Source organism: Sander vitreus, chromosome 9 (genome assembly GCF_031162955.1).
Source record: "Sander vitreus isolate 19-12246 chromosome 9, sanVit1, whole genome shotgun sequence".
NCBI classification, from domain to species: Eukaryota; Metazoa; Chordata; class Actinopteri; order Perciformes; family Percidae; genus Sander; species Sander vitreus.
This window is the reverse complement of record NC_135863.1, coordinates 11,248,663-11,272,462: the sequence shown is the minus strand read 5'-3', so window position 1 is coordinate 11,272,462 and position 23,800 is coordinate 11,248,663. Positions and strand designations below refer to the sequence as shown.

The window sequence follows — 23,800 nt, the reverse complement described above, 5'->3', positions numbered from 1 at the left end:
TAACGTGTTGGTTTGAATGATGTCAATACATAAAGGTCTCACCTGTTAACTACCATGACACATCTTCACAAACATTCAATGCATCCTGCAGACAAATCTACTAGTGTTTGCATTCAACATGTTTCTTCTATTACAAATAATAATTCAATATTTGACTAACATTTAAATACTGAGTTCCCCCTACAATACATTTTTTTTCCCATCCCTCCCCCCTCCCTCCCTCCCTCTCTCTTGCAATCCAACAATAAAACACCTTGCTGAGAACATCCTGCAGATGGACAATGTGACACTTTAGTTCCAAAACAGTTTCAAAGCCATTAATGGCTGGATTGAAAAATAGATATTTTGTTGCTGGTTATTTGATTCAAACAGAAAAACTGAAGTCCACCGGACTGAGAGGCAGTCATAGTAATTAGCTTCCTGTACAAAAGAAAATGAGTGTGCTGTTATTGAATTAATGCAACGAGGTATGGAGTTGATACCACCCAAAGGTGTATTCATATTAAGATGGAAGAGAAAAGCACAACAGCTAACCAAAAATGGAAAAACCCCAAAAGGCCTAAAAATAATAATAATAATAATTATGTCAAAAATAAAAATACCTTCTTTAGCTGCTGCTTCAGAGCAAGCTAAAGCACCACTGCAAATACATTAACTCAAAAATAGAAAATTAACATGCATTAAAAGAGTGCTTGTGTGTCTATTCCTGCTCCCGCCCTTAGCTCTCAGAGCCCGTGGAGGAAATGTTTTTTTTTGTCCATAATACAGCACTCTGTAGAATCCACCTCCATTAGCTTACTTCCTATTGGCTCAGCCTCCACTGGCCCGGTAATAATATAGTGGAGTCGTTTTTTTTTTGTTTTTTTTTAATACAGGTGTCCGGGGCTACTGTCCTGAGGAAAATGTGATTGGAGGAGGCTCTCCATGTAGGAAACATCGACTGAAAAAGCGGTCGACTGCAGAGTCAGCATGGGGTCCGAGGACAGGGTTGACTCAGTTAGAGCGTCAGCGAGGGGGACGCTCGTGTCCATTGGGGTCTCAGCGTCCATCTGAATACCACTGGTTGGGGCGGGGGCATCATGTGAGCTTGTGATGGGCTGGGATAAAGGTTGTGAGGTCGGCAGTGTACAAATACTGTGATGGTCTGCTGCTGGTGCTGCTGCTGGTGCTGCTACTGGGGCTGTGGTTAGGGTGTAGGCGGGTTTATTGGTTGTCTCCATGGGGGTTTCAGCGTGCAGGGCTGGGCCAGACGGCAGGCGGCGGCGTTTGGCTGCTTGGGCTTCATCTGCTGATGAAACCCCCTCCTGTGGTATAGGTATGGCCTGAAAACAGACAGGTACATAATTAGACTGAGGACACATGGGGATCATCAGAAGTTTCTGACTGTGTCCGAAATCACTCCCTATTTATTTTTTTACAGTGCAGTGCATTTACTGTCCGCCATTTTATTGTGTGTCCAAATTCTACAGTGTGAAAATGTATCCACTATATAGTGCCCACAAAAATTCCACAACAAAACAAAAAAAGCAGTGCCCACAATCCCACAATCCATATTATTATAGATGAGAAAATTACAGTTGTGTGTCCCTTTCAAACGGCAGATTTTTACTGCTAATTATTGAGTATCTATTGTAACTATTGAGCATCCATTATATATGGAGTGAATGATTTCGGACCCAGCCAGCAGCAGTGGATTTCAGTTGGGCATTATTTTGCTAGTAGCAACCACTACTGTCACAGTTCTATAGCAGTTTAACTGGCATTATTACATTCTGCCTCTTGTCTGTTCTGTGATCACTGACAGCCAACTTTTATTATTTCTTATTTTATTATTGACTATATAAACTTTTTATTGCAGCCGTTTTGTGATTGTTGATTTAGTGGAATTTAGTTTTTCTGCAGTTCGTTATACTAGCTGCCTAAGGCTAATGTGTCTTACTTTAGTAATTCATTTTTACAATATGATTTGTGTAATTACAGTTTATGGTTTCTGATCTTTTGTAATCCCTATCATATTTTTGTTTGTTAAAATACTATTTTGCCAGTTGCATAATTGCTTCCAGTAAAATCTTCAAAAGGCATGCTGCCTTCAAACTTTATTGGAAGTATGTTTAGCTCACTGGATAGCTGTACCAACCCAGTCCATGGTTTGATGATGCGTGCAAATTGTCAAAACAATATCTGCCAGTTTAAGTTTTTCAGATACGATTAAGCAGAAAAAAATATTTATTAATTTAGTAGAACAACCTACACATTTTGGCCCACAAACAAGCCTTTATCCTCTGTGGGCTGCAGAGCGTTGGATTGAATAAATGGTTTCATTTGCAACTACTTTAGTGTCCTTTAATTGAACAATACAAGCTATTGTTGGGCTGCCCTTTCTTATCATTTGCCTCTGCAACCAATTATAAAATCTGTCAATCAAGCCAAATATCTGACAAACTAAAGTGTCTTCTTCTTATATAATATAACATCTATGGTGTGTGAGCACAGTAAAAATAAGGTTGTTAAAAGCTGTTAAAACGATACGATATCCATTAATTATACATTCGATAGTGTTGAAAGTACCAAAGTTATTAAAACAAAAGATCTACAATCAGATTTTCAACCTGCATGGATTAAACAGGGAAGAAAATCAACTGGCCCTCAACCTGTAAGCAGCAAACCCACCAGCAAATTTTTCTGTATCAGCACAGTGTGCAGGTTGGTAATAAAAAAATAAATTGTCCCATTTTGTGTGCATGGGAGTTTTTATTTTACCCTTTTTGCTGTGGTATCGAAAGAGGTATTGTTTTTTTTTTTTTTTTAACTAGTATTGTATCGAAGTTTATAATTCTGGTATCATGACAAATTTACAGTAGAAAGCAGATTTCAGTAATATACTCACCAGTCTGGCTCGGACCCTCTTGGGCAGTTCCTGGTCAAGCTGATGGATCTCTGAGTGTTTTAGTATCAGCTGACTTTGGTCCAGAAACTCAACCTGGGCAGATATAATAAAAACACAGGATTAAGAAACTCATATTCCCAACTGGTTTGTCTCCTGAGAGTTAACAGCACAGCTGGGCACACATGGAGAAGATTAAATGTCCAAATACACGGACTTAATGTGACCAATAACAACTATAGGCAGGATACTACATTGTTCACATAGCAGAAGAAGACACATCGGATATTGAAGAAAAGAGGGCTTAGTGAGCAAAAATACAAACTTGTACCCTGAAAGTCACAAATGGGATCCCAGCCATAACAAATGGTTCCATCAACAACCACCAAAATGTCCTTGACCGTGGCGCTGAACCCTGAAGCTGCTAACTGACTGGACAAGAGCATCAGTGCAGCGTTTTAAAAGTAAAAAATAAGGGGGAAAAGGACAAGGTCAGGGTTGTGGCCCTGACATAGTGACCAGCTGGAGGCTTGTTTTTAATTCATTGTAACAGAGCTCCTGATACTCTCAGTACTGCAGCCAGCGGGCTACACAGGGACATGAGGGGAGCAGAGAAACATATGACAGTGATTTACTTCCTGAAGAGGAATTCATTGGAAAAACAGACATAAGAAAGTCTTTGTGGTGCATATGCCATCTGGGGAGGCAAGAACAAGAAACTAAACAAACGTGTCTCTCTGAGCTCACCTTCAAAATGAATGCAAAAGAACACTCTGGAGAGCTGGTCCAATATTTACCACATTAAAGTGTTTAACTGATGTTTTAATACAGACTGCATGAGCCAGATAGGGTTTAATAGCTTGTTCAGCAATTGATATTTAGGTTATGATGCAGCCTCCAAAAACAATAAAATATGCCTGTTCTGTGTGTACATGTGTTACATGCATCAGAAAAACACTTACAGATGTGCTCACAAAACCAGCGTCTCAGCAAAATCTAAGATTAACAACCTCACTTAACCTCGTCTGCTAATCCATTCCTGCATCCTGCAAGTGACTTTCAAGATGGCCTCCGCTGACACCAGTCCTAGAATCATCTTTTTCAATTCTGCATTTTCCACTTTGTAAGCACTCTGCATATTTGCCCAATAAATTCCCCAGCATGTACCAGTGATGCTAAATCCCTCCACTTTATGTTTTAATGCCACACTGTATCAAAATGCTCTGCAATAATCTACAAGGGAAGCCAAGCTGTTCCCATGTTGATAAATACCAGAACTGGGGAACCTAAGCAGAGGGAAGCAAAGAATTACCTCAAGTCACTCTGCAGAAGAGCATCAGATGTAATATGTATTTGATGCCATTGTTCAAAGAGTACTCCCTTAACAGTTTTCTCTGCACCGCATCTTAGTAAAACTGTATTTAGAAATGTTTTCAATAGTATAGATTTTACTTGGAAAGGTTCATACATTTACACACATTGCAGCTGTGGATTACAAACATTGCTTGAAGACTTTTAAACAGCAGTTGCTCAGGAACGGGATTGTGTTCTATTACTTTTTTAAACATACATTCACCTATCAATTGTGCAATGCACAAATCTAACCTGTATTGTATTTATTTTTAAAATGTGTTTACTTTTCAGCCACAAATCAGACTCTCTACCTCTAGTTGACTGTGGAGTTTTGATCACACAATAGTTGTGTTTTTCCTCACCTGGTAGGACTTGTGGGTGTGCTGTTTGACAAAGGAAGCGTTGACGACCTGACCCTCAGTCGTGCTGACCACAATCAACTCCCCCACCTCAGGAGGACCGGTACGCAGGCAGTCATGACTCTGAAGGAGGAGGGCGGAGGAAGAGAAACAAGATGTAGACAGAGGAAAAAGATGAAGAGGAATAGAGTATGTAGAGGAGACGGCGAAAAGAATGGCAGAAAATGTCAATAAAGAGATCTGCTTGTGTCACTTTACTCAACGCTTGTCTTTTACAACGCTCATCAACCCCTGATTTACAGAGAAAATTACAAGAAATTGACCTACGGCAACTAACAGACTCTACTACAGAATTTTCCCTGTTCAATAAAGTTTGATTGAAGATTTTCCACTTAAGTTACTTAAGTTACTTAATAAAGTTCTTGCATATTTTTATACGTGAACTTAATCCTTTGAGGATTTAATGTTATTACAGTAATGTTTGTTGTTAACATGTGGCAGTGAGTCATTAAAGGTTATTTGAATTCACATTTAATTATATTTCCATTTGCAAAGACGCTCCAGCTATAAAGTACATAACAGTTGCTAGAATATTTCCTCTTGGTTTAAAAAAAAAAAAAGAAGAAAAGGAATTGTACGAGTAGGTGTCTCAGCTGTAAGAACACTCACTAATATGTTTTCTGGGAACAGGTTGTCACAGTATGAGCCATCATCAAAGTTGACCTCGTAGAACGTCTGCGTTGCCATGCCGATGATGGTACAGTGGTAGTACCAGCCGTCACTGTTGCGACCAATCACCCTCTGGCCCAGTTTCAGAGGCTGCGGGCCTTTGGGTGCTGTCCGAGGCTGGAGGGAGAAAAACCCAGACAGATAATTTGAGGTTAAGACAGGATCAAACCTGTTTTGTGTGTGCTCATCCAGCACACAGTGCAATCAGCAATCATATAGATAGTTGTCTTTATTGAGTAAAATACTGAAAGGTTAAGGTTCATTCACTAGAAGTCAGCGTGTATAAGTTGAAAACCCAAATGACTAAAACCTTAAGAAGAGAGACTGAAACAAAACAAGAATGGTGTTAATATGTACAATAATATATATGCATGTACGGAAGGGCTCTAAAATACAATCACTCATGTACTCATAACATATTTTGAGTTATATTTGTCACATCTGAAATATTGAATGATTAACTTTTGTGGTTTTACTTGTACAAAAACACACACTTCAACAGTTCACTATTTCTTTTGATTTGCACTAACCTTTGGAGGGACCTTTTTACTTTTATGCTTTTGGCAGGTAACAGACACCACGTAGGGCCAGTCGGCTGGTGTCATGACTACTCCGGCGATTTGGGCGCAGGTGACGTGGAAGGAAGTGGCACAGTTCTCGAATGAGCACTGGATGCAGGCGCCGTGGTTCTGATTGGCAGTCTTGCCATGGCAGAACACACACTTCTACAATGAAAACAGAAAATAAAGACTTTGGTTGGGGATTCAGGCTGGTGACCAATTCCCCTTGACCTCCTAAGTTTATTTTTTATTTCTTGCATTCTCTTTTATGGACATTCAAGGATCACAGGAATGGTGTTTTGGTCCTCGGATTCATTAAAAGCAACTACACAATCCAAAACAATGACAAATACGGTCTAGAATATTCTTCAGAATGCCCTCAAAGGTATGGTATGCTCAAAAAAATATGCTGAAAGCATAATATGGCAAACTCGAGCCCATCAAGCAACAACAGATGGCCATATTGACCTGAATGTAACATTACTTGGTGAAACTTACACAATTTATTACACGGCTTGGTTAAATACTTTGTACTGGTCAATTACAGATTTTCTGCGGTCTGCCATTTCTGTATAACAGACCATTGCTAGGTATAACAGACTGTAACCAAGGACAAAGTTCTGATCATAAACTGTTTTCAGATTTCCCAAATTATGGAGCGCTTCAAAGCCTAAATCACAGAGCGCACGTGCTTTAATCGCACGTCAAAAAAAAATTGTGATGTTTTGTGAATTTGCGTAACTCTTTATTATCGCATTCATTTTGACAGCCCTAGTTCATTCCAAATAGTTTCCAATTCCAAGAGAAACAAATGCGTTGCCGAAGACGATTGTGATTGGTTTAAGGAAATGCCAATAAACCAGAGCCAGTTTTCTCCCATCCCGGAATGCTGTGTGGACTAGCCAGACCCTCCTCCGCTCCGCAGCGTGTGGATGGTCTGGCAAAGCGAGACTTGGGCTTTTGCAACAGGAATAACAAGTCCTACTGAGGCTGTTATTATAATAATATTCATAAGAACCATGAGTAGCTTGGAAAAGTGAAAGTGGGGATGAATTGTCAAAAGTCTGCACAGAATGAACTTTTGACAAAAAGAAAACATTGTTTAAGTAATGCTGAATATTATCTATAAAGAAAGTTAGTACCTGACCTTCCTACACAATTTATCCACAAAAACATTTCATTCTTCTATTCTGGCAAATACTGAAATTGCAAGAATGATTGGGCATCTTCTGAAACAGATGGTGGAGGAATCAGGAGTGTAGCCATTTTCTCCTCCCTCACATCTTTGATTATGTCTGGTACTCTAACAGGTTTCTACTCATTAAAAATGCAATGGATGGTTTTAGCTTTAATATGCTTGTGCAGTCAACAGTGTCGTGGTATAGATTCTTCTTCAGCCTACACTGAAAATGCCAACACTTTTATAAAGAAAAACTTGTTAATAACAGCTGCGTGCACTGCCACTATGACATTCCAGTGTCTTGCATCACTTGTTCAACTTCTTCTCTTGCACAATCGTGCAAGGAAGTTGCTATTCCCCCTTGGAGCACTTTCCTTTTCAAATCCCCACATCCTGAGTGTGAAATTACCACCAGCCAACCACATTTTTGCCTTTGGCCAGTACCTAGTCTACTCTCCACTGAAACACTTTGACATGTGCTATCCTGCACACACAACCCCACAACCTTCATTCTTCCTTTTTAACAACGTTGAATCCTTCAACCCTCCATGTCTAACCTCCTTTGTCCTTATAATTTTCCTTCCCCATTCCTCATTTGTTCCTCAATTCAGTTAAAATGGAGAGAACGAGAGAGCGAGAGAGCGAGAGAGAGAGAGAGATGAAAAAGGAAACAGAATAACCGCATATGAAGGAATATGGCGTTATCGTCCCAATACACCAGGGTAGGTGTTTCAGAAACATTATCTTCCCTCAAAATCCTAATAAAAACATGTATCTATTAAGAAATCACCTGCCAAGAAATACATTTGATAAGAGAAAAGTGGAATTATATACGTTTAACTCATGACAACTTGCTTTGATCTAACATACAGACTGGGCCTATACCCCAACCAGCTTTGACAGCTGAGGCATCTTATGTGACTGGTATCTTTCTGTGTACTTGTTTTATTGTGATTATCTATCATCACACACACTCCATCTTCTCTCTCTCTCTCTCTCTCTCTCTCTCTCTCTCTAAATCACACTGCGAGCAGCTGTAGCGCAGCGCATGGCCGATCAATACAAATTCTTTATTAAAGTGTCAATACATCATTTTTGTACTGGTGCAGGAAAAACACCTCAACATAGCTGTGCTGCGTTATATTCCCATGGCTGGTATGGTTTGTAGTTTTCAACAGCTGAAATCACACGCAGGCGGTGACATGACGCCAGAGTAGTGTTGTCAAAAATATAGATTTTTCGACACATTTCGATTCTTATTATTTATTTTTTTTAGATTACTTTTTAGGGGATTTTCCTTTATTATATATACTGACAGTGGATAGACATAAAAGGGGGAGAGAGATGGGGGGGTGACACGCAGCAAAGGGCAGCAGGTCGGATTTGAACCCGTGCCGCTGCAGGACTCAGCCTACATGGGGCGAACGCTCTTACTGGGTGAGCTAGAGGCCACCCCCAATTCTTATTATTTAAAAGATTTCAATACTCATTTTCCACACCATTGATACCCTTCCTTCTCTCCAACAGTGAGTTGACACACACACCGTGGCAGTGTTCACATAGCCTCGCCTCCTCTCGCTCACTCCCAGTGCGGTCTTCTCGTCTCATTAGCTCCAGTTGAATATAATAATTTCGGATCTTGTTATGGTGTTAGCTCATTAAAGATGGCAAGTGCAGAGCTTCCGCGACTTGCTTTGGTTGACAAAGGAAACAGCAGGAGTGCTGTTTGGAAATACTTTGCATTTGAGGCAAAGGATACAAGCAAGCCCATATATTATCCCAATGGTATCGAAAATGGTATTGAATATCGATACTTATCGATATAGGGTATTGTATCAAAGTTAGAAATTCCAGTATCGTAACCAGAGCAGCATGAAAAAAAATAGAGCACCAAGTAACATAAGCTGTATATTTGTTTTTTATAACGCATTTGATCGCTGTTTTAATAGGTACATTTAATCTCCAACTCATATAATGAGTAACATTTTTGAAAGAAACCAACATGTTTCTGAGGAATGCACAGTGTTTATGTGGCTCAGAATCTTTGAAACAACTAAGACAAAAGCAGCTGTGTGAAATCTCTCCGTCTCTGAAAACCAAATGTTCAAAGAGGGAGAGAGAAAACAGATTGCTGAACACGGTGCAATAGTAACTGGTTTCCAAGGGTGCGTGTTCATATTTGATCAGCCCAGTCATCCAAATCATTAGACTGCAGAGCTTCTCCTCATGGCCTTTTAAGAAGAAACGGAGAAAACCTGCTTTGACAGCAATCGGATGCAAATGTCACCCAGCTTGTCTTTGATAGATTATTCAGAGAGAAGGGGAGGGAGAGAGGTGACATTATTTGTAGATATCTGATAATGCACCAGCAAGCACTGCCATTGCCTCTGAAGTGGGATAATGTGAATGAAGGAAGGCAGAGACTGGGAAGAAGGGATGGAAAGAGCGAGAAAGAAGGGAGGGGACGAGATGTGTTCAAAGACATGGCAGCAAAGGGGAAATTGCCTCCTGCCCACAGGATCGATGCAGTTCATTTGGCACAGTGAGAAATGACAGCTGATTATTCAGCCATTCCCCTCAGCACATATGTTTTACCCCATGTCCTCCACAGCTCACAAAAACACGATCTATCCATCCACCAAGGAAGGAGGAAGGGTAACAGTCAGTGACAGATACAAAAGCCGTGAGCAGGAAAGACAGGAATTTGCTTAAATGTGGGAAAAGGCCGCAGGAGTGAGATTAGGAGACCAGGGTGGAAGAGAGATTTCGATAATGCTGAGACAAGACAAAAAAAACTTGCCTGAACTTACCAGATTCTTGCGTGTATCGGGAACGGCACTGACGTCCACCGGCTCCCTCTCAATGGCGTTGACGAAGCGAGCTTCAGCTACAGCGATTGCACAGATGACATGGACCCAACTGGTTACAGAGAGACAACATAAAAACTTCAGGATTTTAAAGTTCCAACAGGCTGATCACCACTGAATGTAAATGTGTGTTTCACAATGTCAGTTCTAAAAGCAATCTGCATAACTAGATCGAATTTGTGTGGATAGCTTGTATTTTAAATCGTAACCTATGTATGAGTATTTTTTAAGCCTAAAGAATACTCTGACTGTATCAGAAATCCTCAGGAAATGAAAAGTCAATTCAATTCAAATATTTCACATTTCTGTCATATTATGGTTTTTAAATGTTTACTGAGGAATATACCCCAAAAAGGTTTTTGTTACGTGTGATATTCTTAGCAGATTTTGCACACGTGGAAAAACAGCCACAATGAAACCCAAGCATATGCTACTAACCGGTCGTCTGTGGTAGTCTTCAAAGCTCCTCCCCGCAAGTTACAGAGACAACACTCCTAAAAAAACAGCAAGCAAATGAGGATTAAATTCATTCGTGATGGTAACAGAAAACTCAGAGCTGTCATATATTAGCCAAGATAGCTTGGTCATATCTAGACAATACCTTGGTCTGGTTTTGTAAAACCTGCTGGGGAACATAACCAACTACTCTTTACAACAGCAGTTCTATTCGACATAGAGAAATGGAGGATGCACAAAAGCATAAAGGCTTCAGTCAACTCTGAGAAACATCTTCACCTATTTCTTCAGACCCTTGTACAAATTCTAATACGTTAATATTATATATATATATATATATATATATATATATATATATATATATATATATATATATAAAAATTGTTTTGCATAAGGAAGTGCTGCTACTCACCACTGTCCAGGCTCCGGCTGCACACCTGGAGCACATCCAGGAATCACTGACAGAGTCTGGCTTTACACCGTAACAACCTTTAAGACAGAAGAGAGTAATGGCTTCACATATCTTTCCTATAACATTTTGCATTTAATGTTTCCAAAGCACCTTCTAGATGAAGTGTATTCATGTTCAGTAAGGATGGGCTCCTGGGGAAATGAAGCAAAGCGCTAGCAATAACTCAATATCCCTTGAATGCTCACAATTTTTATAATTTCTATGCACCTGACACAAAACCTGCTCGTTAACCATTTTGTTAGCACCGTCTATATAACTTGGGCAATCTTCTAATCACTATCTACAATTTGATCTTTTAAAATGTTTATTTCACACAGACAAGTCTGAATCATTTTTAGTTTGAACATCTGCTCCAAAACAATGAGGAACAAAGAAATGGACTGCAGAGGTGCTGGTTTTGACAGCTGTGTGTGTGTGTGTGTGTGTGTGTGTGTTTACATGGCCATGCTATAAAGAGATTTAAAAAAAGCATTATATATATATATATATATATATATATATATATATATATATATATATATATATATATATCTATCACACATACACACACACACACACATACACAGGCTGTCAATTGATTAAAAAAATGTAATCTAATTAATTACATACTCTGTGATTAATTAATCGAAATTAATCGCATACATAATTAACGGTGCCTGAACCGATACATTTTAAGAAAGTAAAAAAAAGAAAAAAAGGGTACTAAACAACAGTTGGTGACATTAAAGAACGGCTTGTTTATTGCTAAGGCCATATGGTCAAAATTAAATGTTTAATAATAATGTATAACAATAACTTATTTCACTAGTAAATTGTTGTTGAACAAAAAAAACAACAACCAGATAGGAAAAGGACATTTACAACAACTTCAAATGCACCACGAGGCTGTAGTTTACCAGTTTCATTGAACGCACCGGCTATGTTGTTTCTCCGATGGCAGCTGCAGATTGTTACATACCGGTGTTGAATCCTCTACAGTAAAACACAGTCAAACTTTACACCGTTTAGCGTTAGCTGTCAGCATTTTAACCGTGTTTAATCCAGCTACTAGCTAGCGGTAGGCTAACGTTAGCTGCTGTTGAGTATAGTGTTAACTAGCGTCACATGCAGCGGGGTTTGTGTTTCCTGTAACGTCTGTTTCAGAGCATCAGAGAGAAGCGCAGACATATCAGTGGCACCAGATTTCCGTCTGTATGCAAACGTCAATATGGAATGGATTAATCTGCATTAATCTTTTTAACGCGTTATTTTTTCTCAGATTAATTAATCGAAATTAACGCGTTATTTTGACAGCCCTAATATATATATTTATTAGGGCTGTCAATATATATATATATATATATATATATATATATATATATATATATATATATATATATATATATATACACACACACACACACACATTAACACCCCCTTAAAAACTGAAGCTGTAATCAATTTCTCTGCTAAAAAGCTTGAATTTTCATTAACAGTGTATATGTTGTGCTTAGAGACGTTTTTACTGCTCATCTAAAAAAAAAAACATTTAGATTTGCAGGGAAATCCTTTTAAACTGGTACAGCTGTCCCTAGGTGTTATTACTCCACTGCAAACCGGGCTGACACACTATGTTTGGTCCCTATGCTACTTAAATACAGCCAGCATCCGTTCTTGCTGCATTGAGGGTTTTATACTTACTGGCATGAACCTGCATGTGGCAAGATGAACAGCAGAGCAGAGGACTGGTTCCATCCTCTCCAATGTGATAGTTGGTGGGCGGAGGCTCAGTGTTGCCTGCACCAACGCTGAAGCACATCTCTGGGACCAGGGGACGAGTCAGACGGGGAAGGGAAGCATGTTGGGTGTCAGTCGCAACAAAAGCGTCTTTATGTGGCTAGAGAGGCCATAGGAAAGAAGATAATACAGTTAGTGTATTGTATCCATGATGATTACTGGTCAGCCTTTACAATGGTTGGGATTAATAGAAATAGGATGGAGTTAAAAATAGGGCTGGGCAATATATCGATATCGTGATTTGAGACTAGATATCGTCTTAGATTTTGGATATCGTAATATATTAAGTGGTGTCTTTTCCTGGTTTTGAAGGCTGCATTACAGTAAAGTGATGTAATTTTCTGAACTTAACAGACTGTTCTAGCTGTTCTATTATTTGCCTTTACACACTTTGTCATTAAATCTACATTTCTGATGATTATTTATCAAAAATCTCATTTTGTGAATAATATTTTGTTAAAGCACCAATTGTCAATCCTACAACATCGTTTTGCTTTTATGGCCTGCAACTGTTGTAAGTTGTAGTTGTTCTCCAAGTTAACTATACATTTACAGTGTTCCCACTACTACAGTTACACCTTAACTGCTGCTACTCAAATTACTGACTAACATTACTAATGCTGCCACTAACTACCGATTTTGGAACTGCTACTACTACCATTGCTACTACTATTACTCCTTCACTGACACATACAGTATGTTCTTCTGCTGCAGCGTGTGGCTGTACCTTTGGGTAGGGACAGAAGAGTGAACAGATAGCGCAGTGTGGTTGGAGTGCTGCCACTGCAGCATTGAAGGCCTTTTCTGCTAGGAAGTTGGGCGAGTGATTCTGCCACAGATGCTCCTGTTTCTTCATGTCACTGTGCAGCGGCATGGGGGAGGACAGTTCTGTGGGTAAAAAACAAAACAAAAAAAACTAAAGATGTGCTACTCCAAAAGAAGACATCCACAATCTGAAGTAAGTGAAAACGTGAAAAATTTATTATTGGTAATGATTTCATTTTTCTTTGAAATACATGTGTCAAATTAGGCAGAGTTGGTGCAATATAAAGATCTTTATTTCTATGTTTGTTTATGTCGTGCAATTTCCTTATTGTAAAGTACTTTGTGCTGCACTTCTTGTATGAAATATGCTATACAAATATTATTTATAAAATGTAATATCATTATTACTACTGCTTTTTACATCAAAATCATTTTTCAGGTTGAAGGTTGGCCGGAGCTTTGGTGAGAACTTATTAGGTCACAAATTCTTTCTACCAGTAAGGATGACAAAGGTGTCATTTGTCCCGCCCTAACAGATGCAACAACATTAACAGTGGACTCAGGAAGATGTCAATCTCTCAGTCTAACCACACCCACACAGTCCTGGAAAAGGTCCAATCAGCCACATATGTGGGTGTCCAGGGCCTTTAAATGAATGTAAGTTAATTTGAGATAGCCCTCTTAATTTCTTTTATCATTTTTTATTTATTTTAATGTATATGCTCCTATGTTTTGTTGTTTCTATGCCTCGGGTCGAGCAAAGCTCTATTTTTGAAGTGAATTTGTTAATGTGCCTTGTTTGTTTGTTTGTTTGTTTATCTGTATACTCAATAAAGAAGTGGAAAAAAACACTCAATTCTAGTTCACTGGTTACTCTTGTTATTTCCTTCTTCCAAAACAACCAGGAGTTGAGTTTTCATTAAAACTAAATTACAACTGGTGTGATAACTGCATGCCAAAATAATCAGAGCTCACAAGACCAAATTGCCTCCTAAGTTGCTACATTGCAAAGGCTATTTTGTGCGACAAAGTCAGTCCACATAAAACACACCATTCACTTGACAGAGAACAATGAGGGCAGAACAGCATCACCGATCCGTTTTTAACCGAAGCTCAGCTAAAAACTCCGGATCTGCAGCATGTTCCTGGGTTGATCACTAACAAGCCTGTTTGTAACCGGTGGCTAACGACAATGTGATCTTCACCTGTTCAACTGACTTCACCAGATAGTCTGCGACTGTCCTGCTTGTATTACAGACATGTGAACTCACCACAGACAGTTGCCGTTTGCATGGACTCACGGCGGTGCTGAGAGTGAATTGAGGAAACACTGGAATGGATATTTGGCATTATTTCAAATGAACGGGAAACACTGATGTATGAAACTGCCAATTTGATTAATTTACCAGTTAAACTAAGCCCACTTTAACCCCTGTATACAGAGTAGTATAATTGAAGCATTTTTGGAAATGCATGAAAATGTTTTTAAGAAGGAAGCCCGTGTAAAGAGACGGAAACAGCAGATTCTGTTCCAGACAAAAACAAGACCACTCCTGATATAATTGGCTGATGAACTTGAATAGCACAGGCATCAACAACTTGCTGTTGTGGGTCTGGAATCAATTTTGCAGTAAAGGCCCCTGAAGCTACTGATCCAGGCCATTTGTCAAACCCTGGACAGAAGGCAGGAAGAACTCTTCACAAGCTTGCCATTTAACTCTCTCTTTTCTCCCTCCACCAGCCTGGTCTTTCTCCTTGTTCCCCATCCACCCTTCTGAAGGACATGCCTTAAGTCGGGTCCCCTGCTGCCGACTTAAAGTGACTTTGAAAGCAGGTAATTGGAAGTCGTGATCCCCGGATCAATAAGTGTCAGTCAGAAAATGAAAAGATACAGACAGAAGGGAGGGGAGGGAAAAGAGGTCTTGCGGCCTTGATTTCATTATCCCCACAGAGAGCTTTAGTCCCGTTTGTTTTTCTTTCTCCAGATCGATAATCAAAACACAAATGTCTTCTTCATTTAAAGTACTGTGATGGAGAGGACAATGAGTGGAATAAATAATGAGGGGGTAGCGGGAAATAAAAAGGATGTTGTTAGATGAATAACGGTCAGTGTCAGGGTTCGACTGACATGGTCTGTTTTTGGTAAATTTGTGTGAATAATCATCTTTAAATGTTACCATTTTCATTAGGGCTGCACGATTAATCTAATCGTGTCACTCTGTGCGATTTGAGTAAACGAGAAGGTGTGCTGTGTGCGTGACACCCCACGTCTCCACGTTGTAACACCCTTCTAAACTCCCAACAAGTAAAGAAGCGAAAAATGTGCTTGTTGTTTATTATGAACTTTCGTAAATAACAATCAGTTTACAATTTTTCAAACAAACTTTTAAATGAATTGTAATACATATAGGGGGGTGTGACTTTCTGGCTGAAATGTGGACGAGAAGCAATTTCATGCCGGGGCTCAGTCACCTTCACCATGTGTTTAAAACCTGCGTTTTCAACAACTGAATATGGTCGTAGATCCGCTGCTATAAAAACACCTTACACTTAAAGTTAAATAAATGTGCAATAACAAACACAAAGCTACACACCTTTGTCACTGGTTGGGTCTTGCTTGAGGATAGACAGAGGGGAGCGCATGGGTGGCTTGCTGAGGGGGTGACGGCGACTCTTTTTTACCTCTGTTGGCATCTTCACCTTGGAGTATGCCTGACAAAACACAATATTTTACAAGTTTTATATTGTCTTTTTAAAATACTTTTATAAATGTGTTATTAGTACAGCTGTAAATTTTTTCTACATGTAGAGTAATTTGTTGCAAAGTATGAAAACGTATATTCAGATTCTTAATACGATTTTTGCCGTGCAAAATGAACCTGCTTTGCCTGCAAATGTGCCAGAAAACCAATTAAAATGTAGAGGTTCAACTCTATTTTTAGATCATATTTGTGCAGTAAAATACCAACTATGGCTTGAGAATAATAAAAGTGTGCTGCCCTGTTGGACACAATAACTTGTTACAACTCAAAGCACAAATCCAATCGACCTAAAGCTGAACAATCTAACCTGGATGGCACTCACATCCAGCTTGTTGTCAGCTGGGATGTCACTCTGTCTCGGAGCAAGAAGGTTCCCCAGCTCTGAATGACTGGCCATGGTGTTCTTTGAAGTCTTGATGTTGGATGTAGCAAACTGCTCAAATGCTTCCTCAAACCCAGTGATGGCATTGTGGATATTTGAAATTTTCTTTGGCTTTTTATGCTTCTTTTTCTCTGGGTCCTCGGTCAGGTTCTCTGATTTGGCCTCGGGTTCTTGTGCTGGCAAAGAGAAATGACAAAAAAAAAAACTTCAGAAGAGTATTGATGGCCGTCGTGGCAAATGGAAAAGCTGTTGTGTCTAGTTAGGGTGAATAGCAATGAAATACTCAAACCCAATATCTGTATTTGTCTCTTATTCTAAAGGATAGGTTATTCCTTGCAAACAAGAGACTCCATGTACGCCCGGGGAAGACGCACATGAGACTGAAGAAAAATTGATTACGTGGCACTTTATACTTGAATGTCATTCTTTATTACAGCATGCTTATCAACAAGATCACAAGACAGGATACAGCACTTCAGATCCCCCTGTAACACTTTCCTCTATGAGAACAAAGCTCCTCCGCCTTTCCATGCCTGCAGTCTTCACCTGGCAACAGTTGTCATGCAGTTGATATGCAAATTGGATATTTTTACACAGACATACGGGGAGGTGTCCAATTCTCACAGAGACGTGGCGAGAAGCCTAATATTTACTTCTCCAGGCTTTTATCGTTACCTGATACTTACAGTTTCACTACAGTCACTCTTAGGTTATACTTCATTATGTTTTGGCAGCTACAAGCACATGAGCATTTTAACACAACAATTCTCCTAACAGAGTGATGGCTCATCAAAAACTTCAAGAAGGGTGAAAGGGTGATAGACGGCATGAGGTACTGGGATTAATACTGGGGTGGGGACTGAGCCGGGAGATGATGAGTTTTGAATTTAAAGGGTTCCTTTTTAAATGTTTTTTAATCGAGTTATGGATATTTCATGCTGCAGAAAGTTCAAGAGAATCTGCAGAAACACCTCTAATTCAAAATAAACCAGCTATGTTGGTTTTGATCACGTCCACATTAATCTAGTGTCATGCTCTGTAATACAACCTTGTGTGTTTACACAAACAAACAAACTGCAATATCTTACAGCTCATTTCATCCTCACCCTCTACAGCTGGAGTCTCCGCTTCTTTAGCAGTGCGCTCGGCAGCCTCACGCTCCTCACGCTCGGCAGCCTCGCGCTCCTCACGCTCCATGGCCTCCAGGGTCATAATGGCCTCTTTGGCCAGACGCTCCTCTCTCTCCTGCCTCCGCTGGGCCTCACGCTCCTCCACCTGACGCTGGTACTCGGCAGCATTCAGCTCAATGCCTTCCTGTGCCAGCACCTTCACCTCCTCCAGCTTTAGACGACGGACCTGCTTCATCTTCTGCATGGCCCTGGGGTGGGGCACAAAGGCTGGTAAATTATTCAAATTATACAATATATATAACATATATCCATTTGAGAGCAGAATAAGCTAATATATAGAGAAACTAATAACCTTTAGTTAAGTTCCTGCACTCAACCCATTCTACCTCTTTTTCTTATGCTAAACAGTTATTTTGTTTGTATATATTGGTTTCTGGATTTATTGCTTATTAAAGCTTTAGTGCGTAACTTTTTGATATTAATAAACATCTGTTACATGTTCAAGCCATTGCCAAATTAATTGCTACAAAGCTAATTAGACTATCAGCTCCACACAACTCTCTCTGTATTTCTCAGTAAGGCTATGTTCAGAAGATTGTGTCGTCCGGTGACTTTCCCACGCAGAAACTCGAGTGACGATAATTACCTCTTCTGAAGAGTCCATGTTTTTTTTAATCCTACGTGTCCTCCTTGGCTACTAGTAACTGCATCGAGGAGGGGTGGGGGTGGGGGCGCGATCGCGTAAGGTTTGTATCATTACTTAGAATTCCTCATGGGGGCGACAGAACCTACGCACTATAGCTTTAATGTTTAATGTTTGTTCATGTATGCACCATTCACAAAGGCATTAAAATTACTAATGTGCAGATTTGTATATTTATATACAAATATAATGTGTGTATAATGTATGTGCAACACATGCATCAAACACTCAGAATTAAGACAATTTATGCAGTTTGTCCTCTCACTTTCGCAGGACATTTGCTCTGTAGTTTACACGATGCTCCCTCCAGCGCTCTAGTTCGGGGCTGTTGAGCACTGTGGGCTTAAGGTGGTCCAACACTGTGATGTCTTTGCCCTGCTTCCACAGCTCGTAGCGATCTGGCTGCAGGCAGCGCACAAACACGTCCATAGAGATCTTCACCATGTCTTTACGGCAGGTACACTAGAGAATAATAAGCAGAGAAGGAAGAGGTGACGTTATGTTAAGAGTAGAGATGAGCTGCAGGTAGGACATAAAGCAACCTATGTTCCACCGTAAACAAACAAACCTACTCCTCCACAGCGGAAGAAATCTGGCGTTTGTCTGCATGTGGAGCAGGTGCCACAGATGAAACTTTGAGTTACACTTTTTTTTTTACTGAAAACTCTGCAGTGAGACACCAAAAGATGAGGTAACCGTCTGTGGCAATCTGATGAAGATGTCCCCCCCAAAAAAAAGGTAAAGAAAGGTGTTGCAGCAGAAATCACACTTTACAAAAAGATGGATCTTAAACTGAAATTCTATGTATTTACAAAAAAATTATTTGTAATGTTTTATAATTAATACATCATTAGATTCATATGTATGATAAGTGTGTTATGGTCTCTGCCAAGAACGTCTTTATTCTCCCCACTGAAGAGGCTTTTCTCTTGCAATGAAAGTAAACATTATTAATCGGCTACAATTCTGCATTTGAAATATCATATATGCAAATCGCATTAATTATGATACACCCGACATAACTTGATTTCACCCTAATTAGATCCGCAATGTGGGGGGAGATACAATAGCAAGGCCACATTTATGCAGCCACTGTATAAGATTGACAACCGCATTTACTAATGAAAGCGATTTTTGAATGACATTATACATATCACTGTAGTTGTGAACAAGTAAATAGAGTCAGGAATGTTAGCTAATCTAAGCACATGTAACCATAAAGACAGTTAGTACACAACAAAAGTGGTGACTGTTGTAGTCTTTAGGTGTTTTTGCCACAATTTAGTACTTCATTTTTTTAGTTTGGAGTGCTGCATCTGGTCACTTTTAAAGATAAAAGGCTGATACGGTTAACATACAGTATGTTCAAAGAAAGTAACTTGGCAGAAAAGGTTTGGATGAAACACCACTTTAATCTCCATCTCTGTGAGGCCATAAGTGTACAAAGAAGTGGCCAATAATTGGTGCCCCATGTGTTTGTAAATGTGCATCAAATATGGTAGTGAGTAAAATATGGCAGGTAATAAGACTTTGGTAAATTTGACAATGTGCAGATAGTTAAGAGGTAAATGAGAGCGATAGCTGCACCCTATAACCACTCACACCTCAAGATGCCTCCACAAACCTTCATCATGACATTACGGGATGGATACAAAAGATTGTTCTGCTGACTACAGAAGGGAGGAGCTGTAAAATGAAACCTTATGCTGCATATAATGGCAGGTACAGCACAGAGAAGTTTGGGAATGAATGAAACAAATGGAGGGAGATGAAACAAACAAAGATGGGTGAGGAGAGAGAGTGAGAGATTTTGCTGGGTAACATTCTGGCCCTATTATTTCCTGAGCTGTACTGAGAGCCTTATGTTCAATTACTGGGAACACAGCAGCTCACCCTTCCCAGCAAAACAATATCCAGCCTACATCTTATCGAGACACCACTTGACAGACAGAAACATTAATATATGGTGTTAGGTGGGGAGTGTCGGAGCGGAAAGTGGGAGGGCAGAGGGGGGCAAGTGAGCATGGGTACAGCTGATTGTTACCATCATGAAACCTTTAGTGAAAACAGCAACATGCCAGGAAACTACAAATGCAAAAGAACAAAAGATAAACATTGCTCTTACACTGATTGTTCCTAGCAAAATGTACCATTATTTATCTGTAAAAGGATATAAAGGCTCATTTTATTTTTATGAACCTATTAAGAGGTTATGGAGATTGTTGCCATTCTCAAGGGCCAGGACGAGTTACACTTTATTATCATATGAAAACTTAATTAGAGGAGGGAAGCAGATTTGGATATGCACAAGATCTGGAAAAACAAAAACTCGCCCTGAGGCAGGCAGTCAATGAGCCCCTAAGTATACTTGGGCTCCTAATGAAGCTAAATTGTTGGAGCCACTCTCTATGGATCAGCAGACACAGTGAATGTGCCATGTACTAATAATAAAACTGGCTTTTAGTCGGACCTGACCCACAGTGGCTGGGATAATTTGATTATCCCAAATTCTTTATGCTTGCTAGGATCACATTATCACTGACGAGGACAGAAATAACCAGAAAGATGATCCTAAGAATTAAGAACAATTGGAGACGTAATTAAAAATAGTTACGATGCAAAATGCAGAGGTAAGTAACATACTGCAAAGCAGAGCTGTATATCATTTTATACAGTCTATGATATCATCCAGCTGCTCATGCAGTTAAAACCTACTGTGAAACGGGACAAAAACGTATCTGAAGCCTCAGTTGCTTGTGTCTGCTCCACAAATGTTTCTAAAGTTTTCCACGTGCTGTGAAAAAAAAGGTGCTGACGAAGTTTTTGCCCAGCATGTTTCTTTGGACTAGGGTGGCACCTAAATCATGGTTGCAGCTGTCCCGGTGGTCCTGCTCCACGCCCTGCTATGCCCTGTTACACCCCACTACGCTCTGCAGTGCCCTGCTACGTCCTGCTGCGTCCTGCTATGCTCTGCTGTGCCCTGCTACGTCCTGTAACACCCTGCAGTGCCCTGCTATGCCATGAACTACTACAACTACTATTTCTGGTCATTGTTCCATTATCTTTATTGTGACTATTATTCAGGGTTCATACGCATTTTAACCAATATATTTCCATGACCTTTTCGGCAAATTTCTATGACTATGTATTCCTGAAAATGTCAGTCGACATTATACAATAAGAATAAAACTCAGTGTTAAAGTTTACCCTCAGAGGTTTAACAATAAAATGAATGACAATTTATGTGGTTCATAGTGGGAGTCGTAATATCGCGCCGCAAATAGAACGGTGAGGTTAGGACGACGTGAAATACATTTATTAATCACATATTATTATACGGTGTTAAAAAAAAAAATTCCATGACTTTTCCAAAACTTTCTGGGTCTTTTTATGTTTCCAAAACCTTTCCAGGCCTGGAATTGGCATTTTTTCAAATTCCATAACTTTTCCAGGTTTTTTCAAAATGTATGAACCCTGATTATTGCCATTGTTCATCACACCCCCAACTGGCATCGTCAGACACCGCCTACCAAGAGCCTGGGTCTGTCCGAGGCTTCTCCCTAAAAAGAAGTTTTTCTCACCACCGAGGTTTCTTCCTAAAAGGAGTTTTTCCTCACCACTGTTGCACTAAATGCTTGCTCTTGGGGGAATTACTGGAATTGTTGGGTCTTTGTAAATTATAGAGTGTGGTCTAGACCTACTATCTGTAAAGTGTCCTGAGATAACTCTTATGAGGATTTGATACTATAAATAAAATTGAATTGAACTGCAATTGAATTGAAGCTTAAATAATGACTTTTCTCATAATGACATTTCTTGTCTCTTTTTTTTTTTTTTTTTATAAATAGTGAGTGATGTAGAAATGTTATTAGTAAGTGGGGTATGGCTTTTATAACTGTACTGATTGTGTGCATAACAGTATATACAGCACTGTATTTACTGCATCTGTCGGGTTTATGTTTATGTTGCACCAAGTCTTCTTTTGTAAATGTTAGCAATATTTCTACTGTGATGAAACAGTACCCACGAATCCCACTGTGTGGCAAGCAGTCTCTGTCCTTTATTACAATATGGCTACCCTCTAATGGCAGTGAGTGGTGTTGCAAGGTATTGCATAGCTTGCCTTGAAACTGAAGTTGCAAATAATCATCTTTTCATGGTCTGCTGGAAAAATATTGAACATTTGAGCTTTTTCTGTGGCCACAACTTGTCCTTGGCTCTATGCAGTGTTTGCTACAAGAGCAATCATACTCTTATCCGTTTAATAATTCAGTGAGCCTCCCACACAAAAAAAAAAAATCCATTTTGTTTATGGTTATCATGGACATGGGTTGCACATAAATAAAGTCTAATAAAAATTCAGTATCTCCAATCACAGCATGTCTGGGTTCCCCCAAACAAGACAAGTCTGCAAGCAAATGTATAAAAGACAGAGTGAGTCCTCTGCAATTCACTTTCACGATGAAAAAGTGATGCGATTTAGTCTGGAAACAGGGAGGATGATTTCTGCTCCTCTCCCAGTCAGTAAAAATCACAGCAGAAGCCTGAGGGAACAGCCGCAAAGTGTGACTGAGCACCAAACGAACAGAGAGAGGATTTCATTGAGAATACTACAGACCTGAAACACAGAATCTGCTAACATTCAGCAACATAATGGTGTGGCGGACATAACTGTTTTCAGAAATAATCTGTGAGGTCTGTTTTGCCATCCTTATTTGGCAGTTTTCTTACAAACTTGGCAAAAAATTGCATGTAGCATACAACTCAGTGTGGCTTAATGCAGTGGCTTTCTTCTTGATTTCTGCTTTTTTTTCTAAGCACTGGGTGACACATCATGACCAGATCAAAATAGGTTAAACTCCTAGTTTTCTGTCCAAATTAAACAAGGGACTTACGTACATCTATTGTGAATGTCATGTTATGTGGATAGATGTTTTAATGATGCTTGGTACATGTGTTTTGGATTTGGTACAAGGTGATCCCTACAATAGTCAATTAGAGTCAATAGCCATGTCGGTTTGAAGTATTCTGAGTGAGATGTTGAACCCCTAAATTACTTAAAAGAAAGAAAATGAAATGGCTAAAACCTAATGCATATTCAGGAAGGTTGAGGAGAAGGTTAATTAAGACTGCAATGTCTGAAATAATAGAAGTAGATGCACACACAGCACACAAAGAGTGCTGACAGTAGGCCTGCTTTGACCGCGCGTGTGTGTTCGCTTGGTAAGTCAGACAGATGGGTCAGCAGTTGGGGAGCTTGAATTTAAGAAAACAGACATGAAGCACGCCCAAGCTCACTCTCTCCTTTTCACGGCTGTGTTCTGTCAGCCCCCAAACAGTGACAAATTCGATCCTGAGCCCCATCGCTCACTGTCCTGTTTGGTGCTGATAGAATAAGGCTTGGTAGGGAGAGAGCAGGAGA

At 39.7% G+C, this 23,800-nt stretch overlaps 1 protein-coding gene across 2 annotated transcripts in view; it reads right to left on the bottom strand.

The window, feature by feature from the left end:
- Positions 1–224: 224 nt before the first annotated feature.
- The window catches only part of kdm4b (lysine (K)-specific demethylase 4B), a 52,982-nt gene continuing 29,406 nt past the window's right edge, over positions 225–23,800 (bottom strand). Inside the window, exons 9-22 of one of the 2 annotated variants that reach the window (XM_078258751.1) lie at positions 18,644–18,840; positions 17,652–17,923; positions 16,471–16,721; positions 15,996–16,113; positions 13,364–13,524; positions 12,541–12,736; positions 10,801–10,877; positions 10,371–10,426; positions 9,876–9,984; positions 5,856–6,050; positions 5,266–5,442; positions 4,600–4,719; positions 2,888–2,980; positions 225–1,322 (exon numbers count right to left, since the gene is read on the bottom strand). In XM_078258751.1, coding sequence (XP_078114877.1) covers positions 867–1,322; positions 2,888–2,980; positions 4,600–4,719; positions 5,266–5,442; positions 5,856–6,050; positions 9,876–9,984; positions 10,371–10,426; positions 10,801–10,877; positions 12,541–12,736; positions 13,364–13,524; positions 15,996–16,113; positions 16,471–16,721; positions 17,652–17,923; positions 18,644–18,840 — 2,478 coding nt within the window. In that variant the 3' untranslated portion in view covers positions 225–866. The remainder of the gene's footprint in view (positions 1,323–2,887; positions 2,981–4,599; positions 4,720–5,265; positions 5,443–5,855; positions 6,051–9,875; positions 9,985–10,370; positions 10,427–10,800; positions 10,878–12,540; positions 12,737–13,363; positions 13,525–15,995; positions 16,114–16,470; positions 16,722–17,651; positions 17,924–18,643; positions 18,841–23,800) is intronic. The other variant, XM_078258752.1, reaches the window with a different exon arrangement.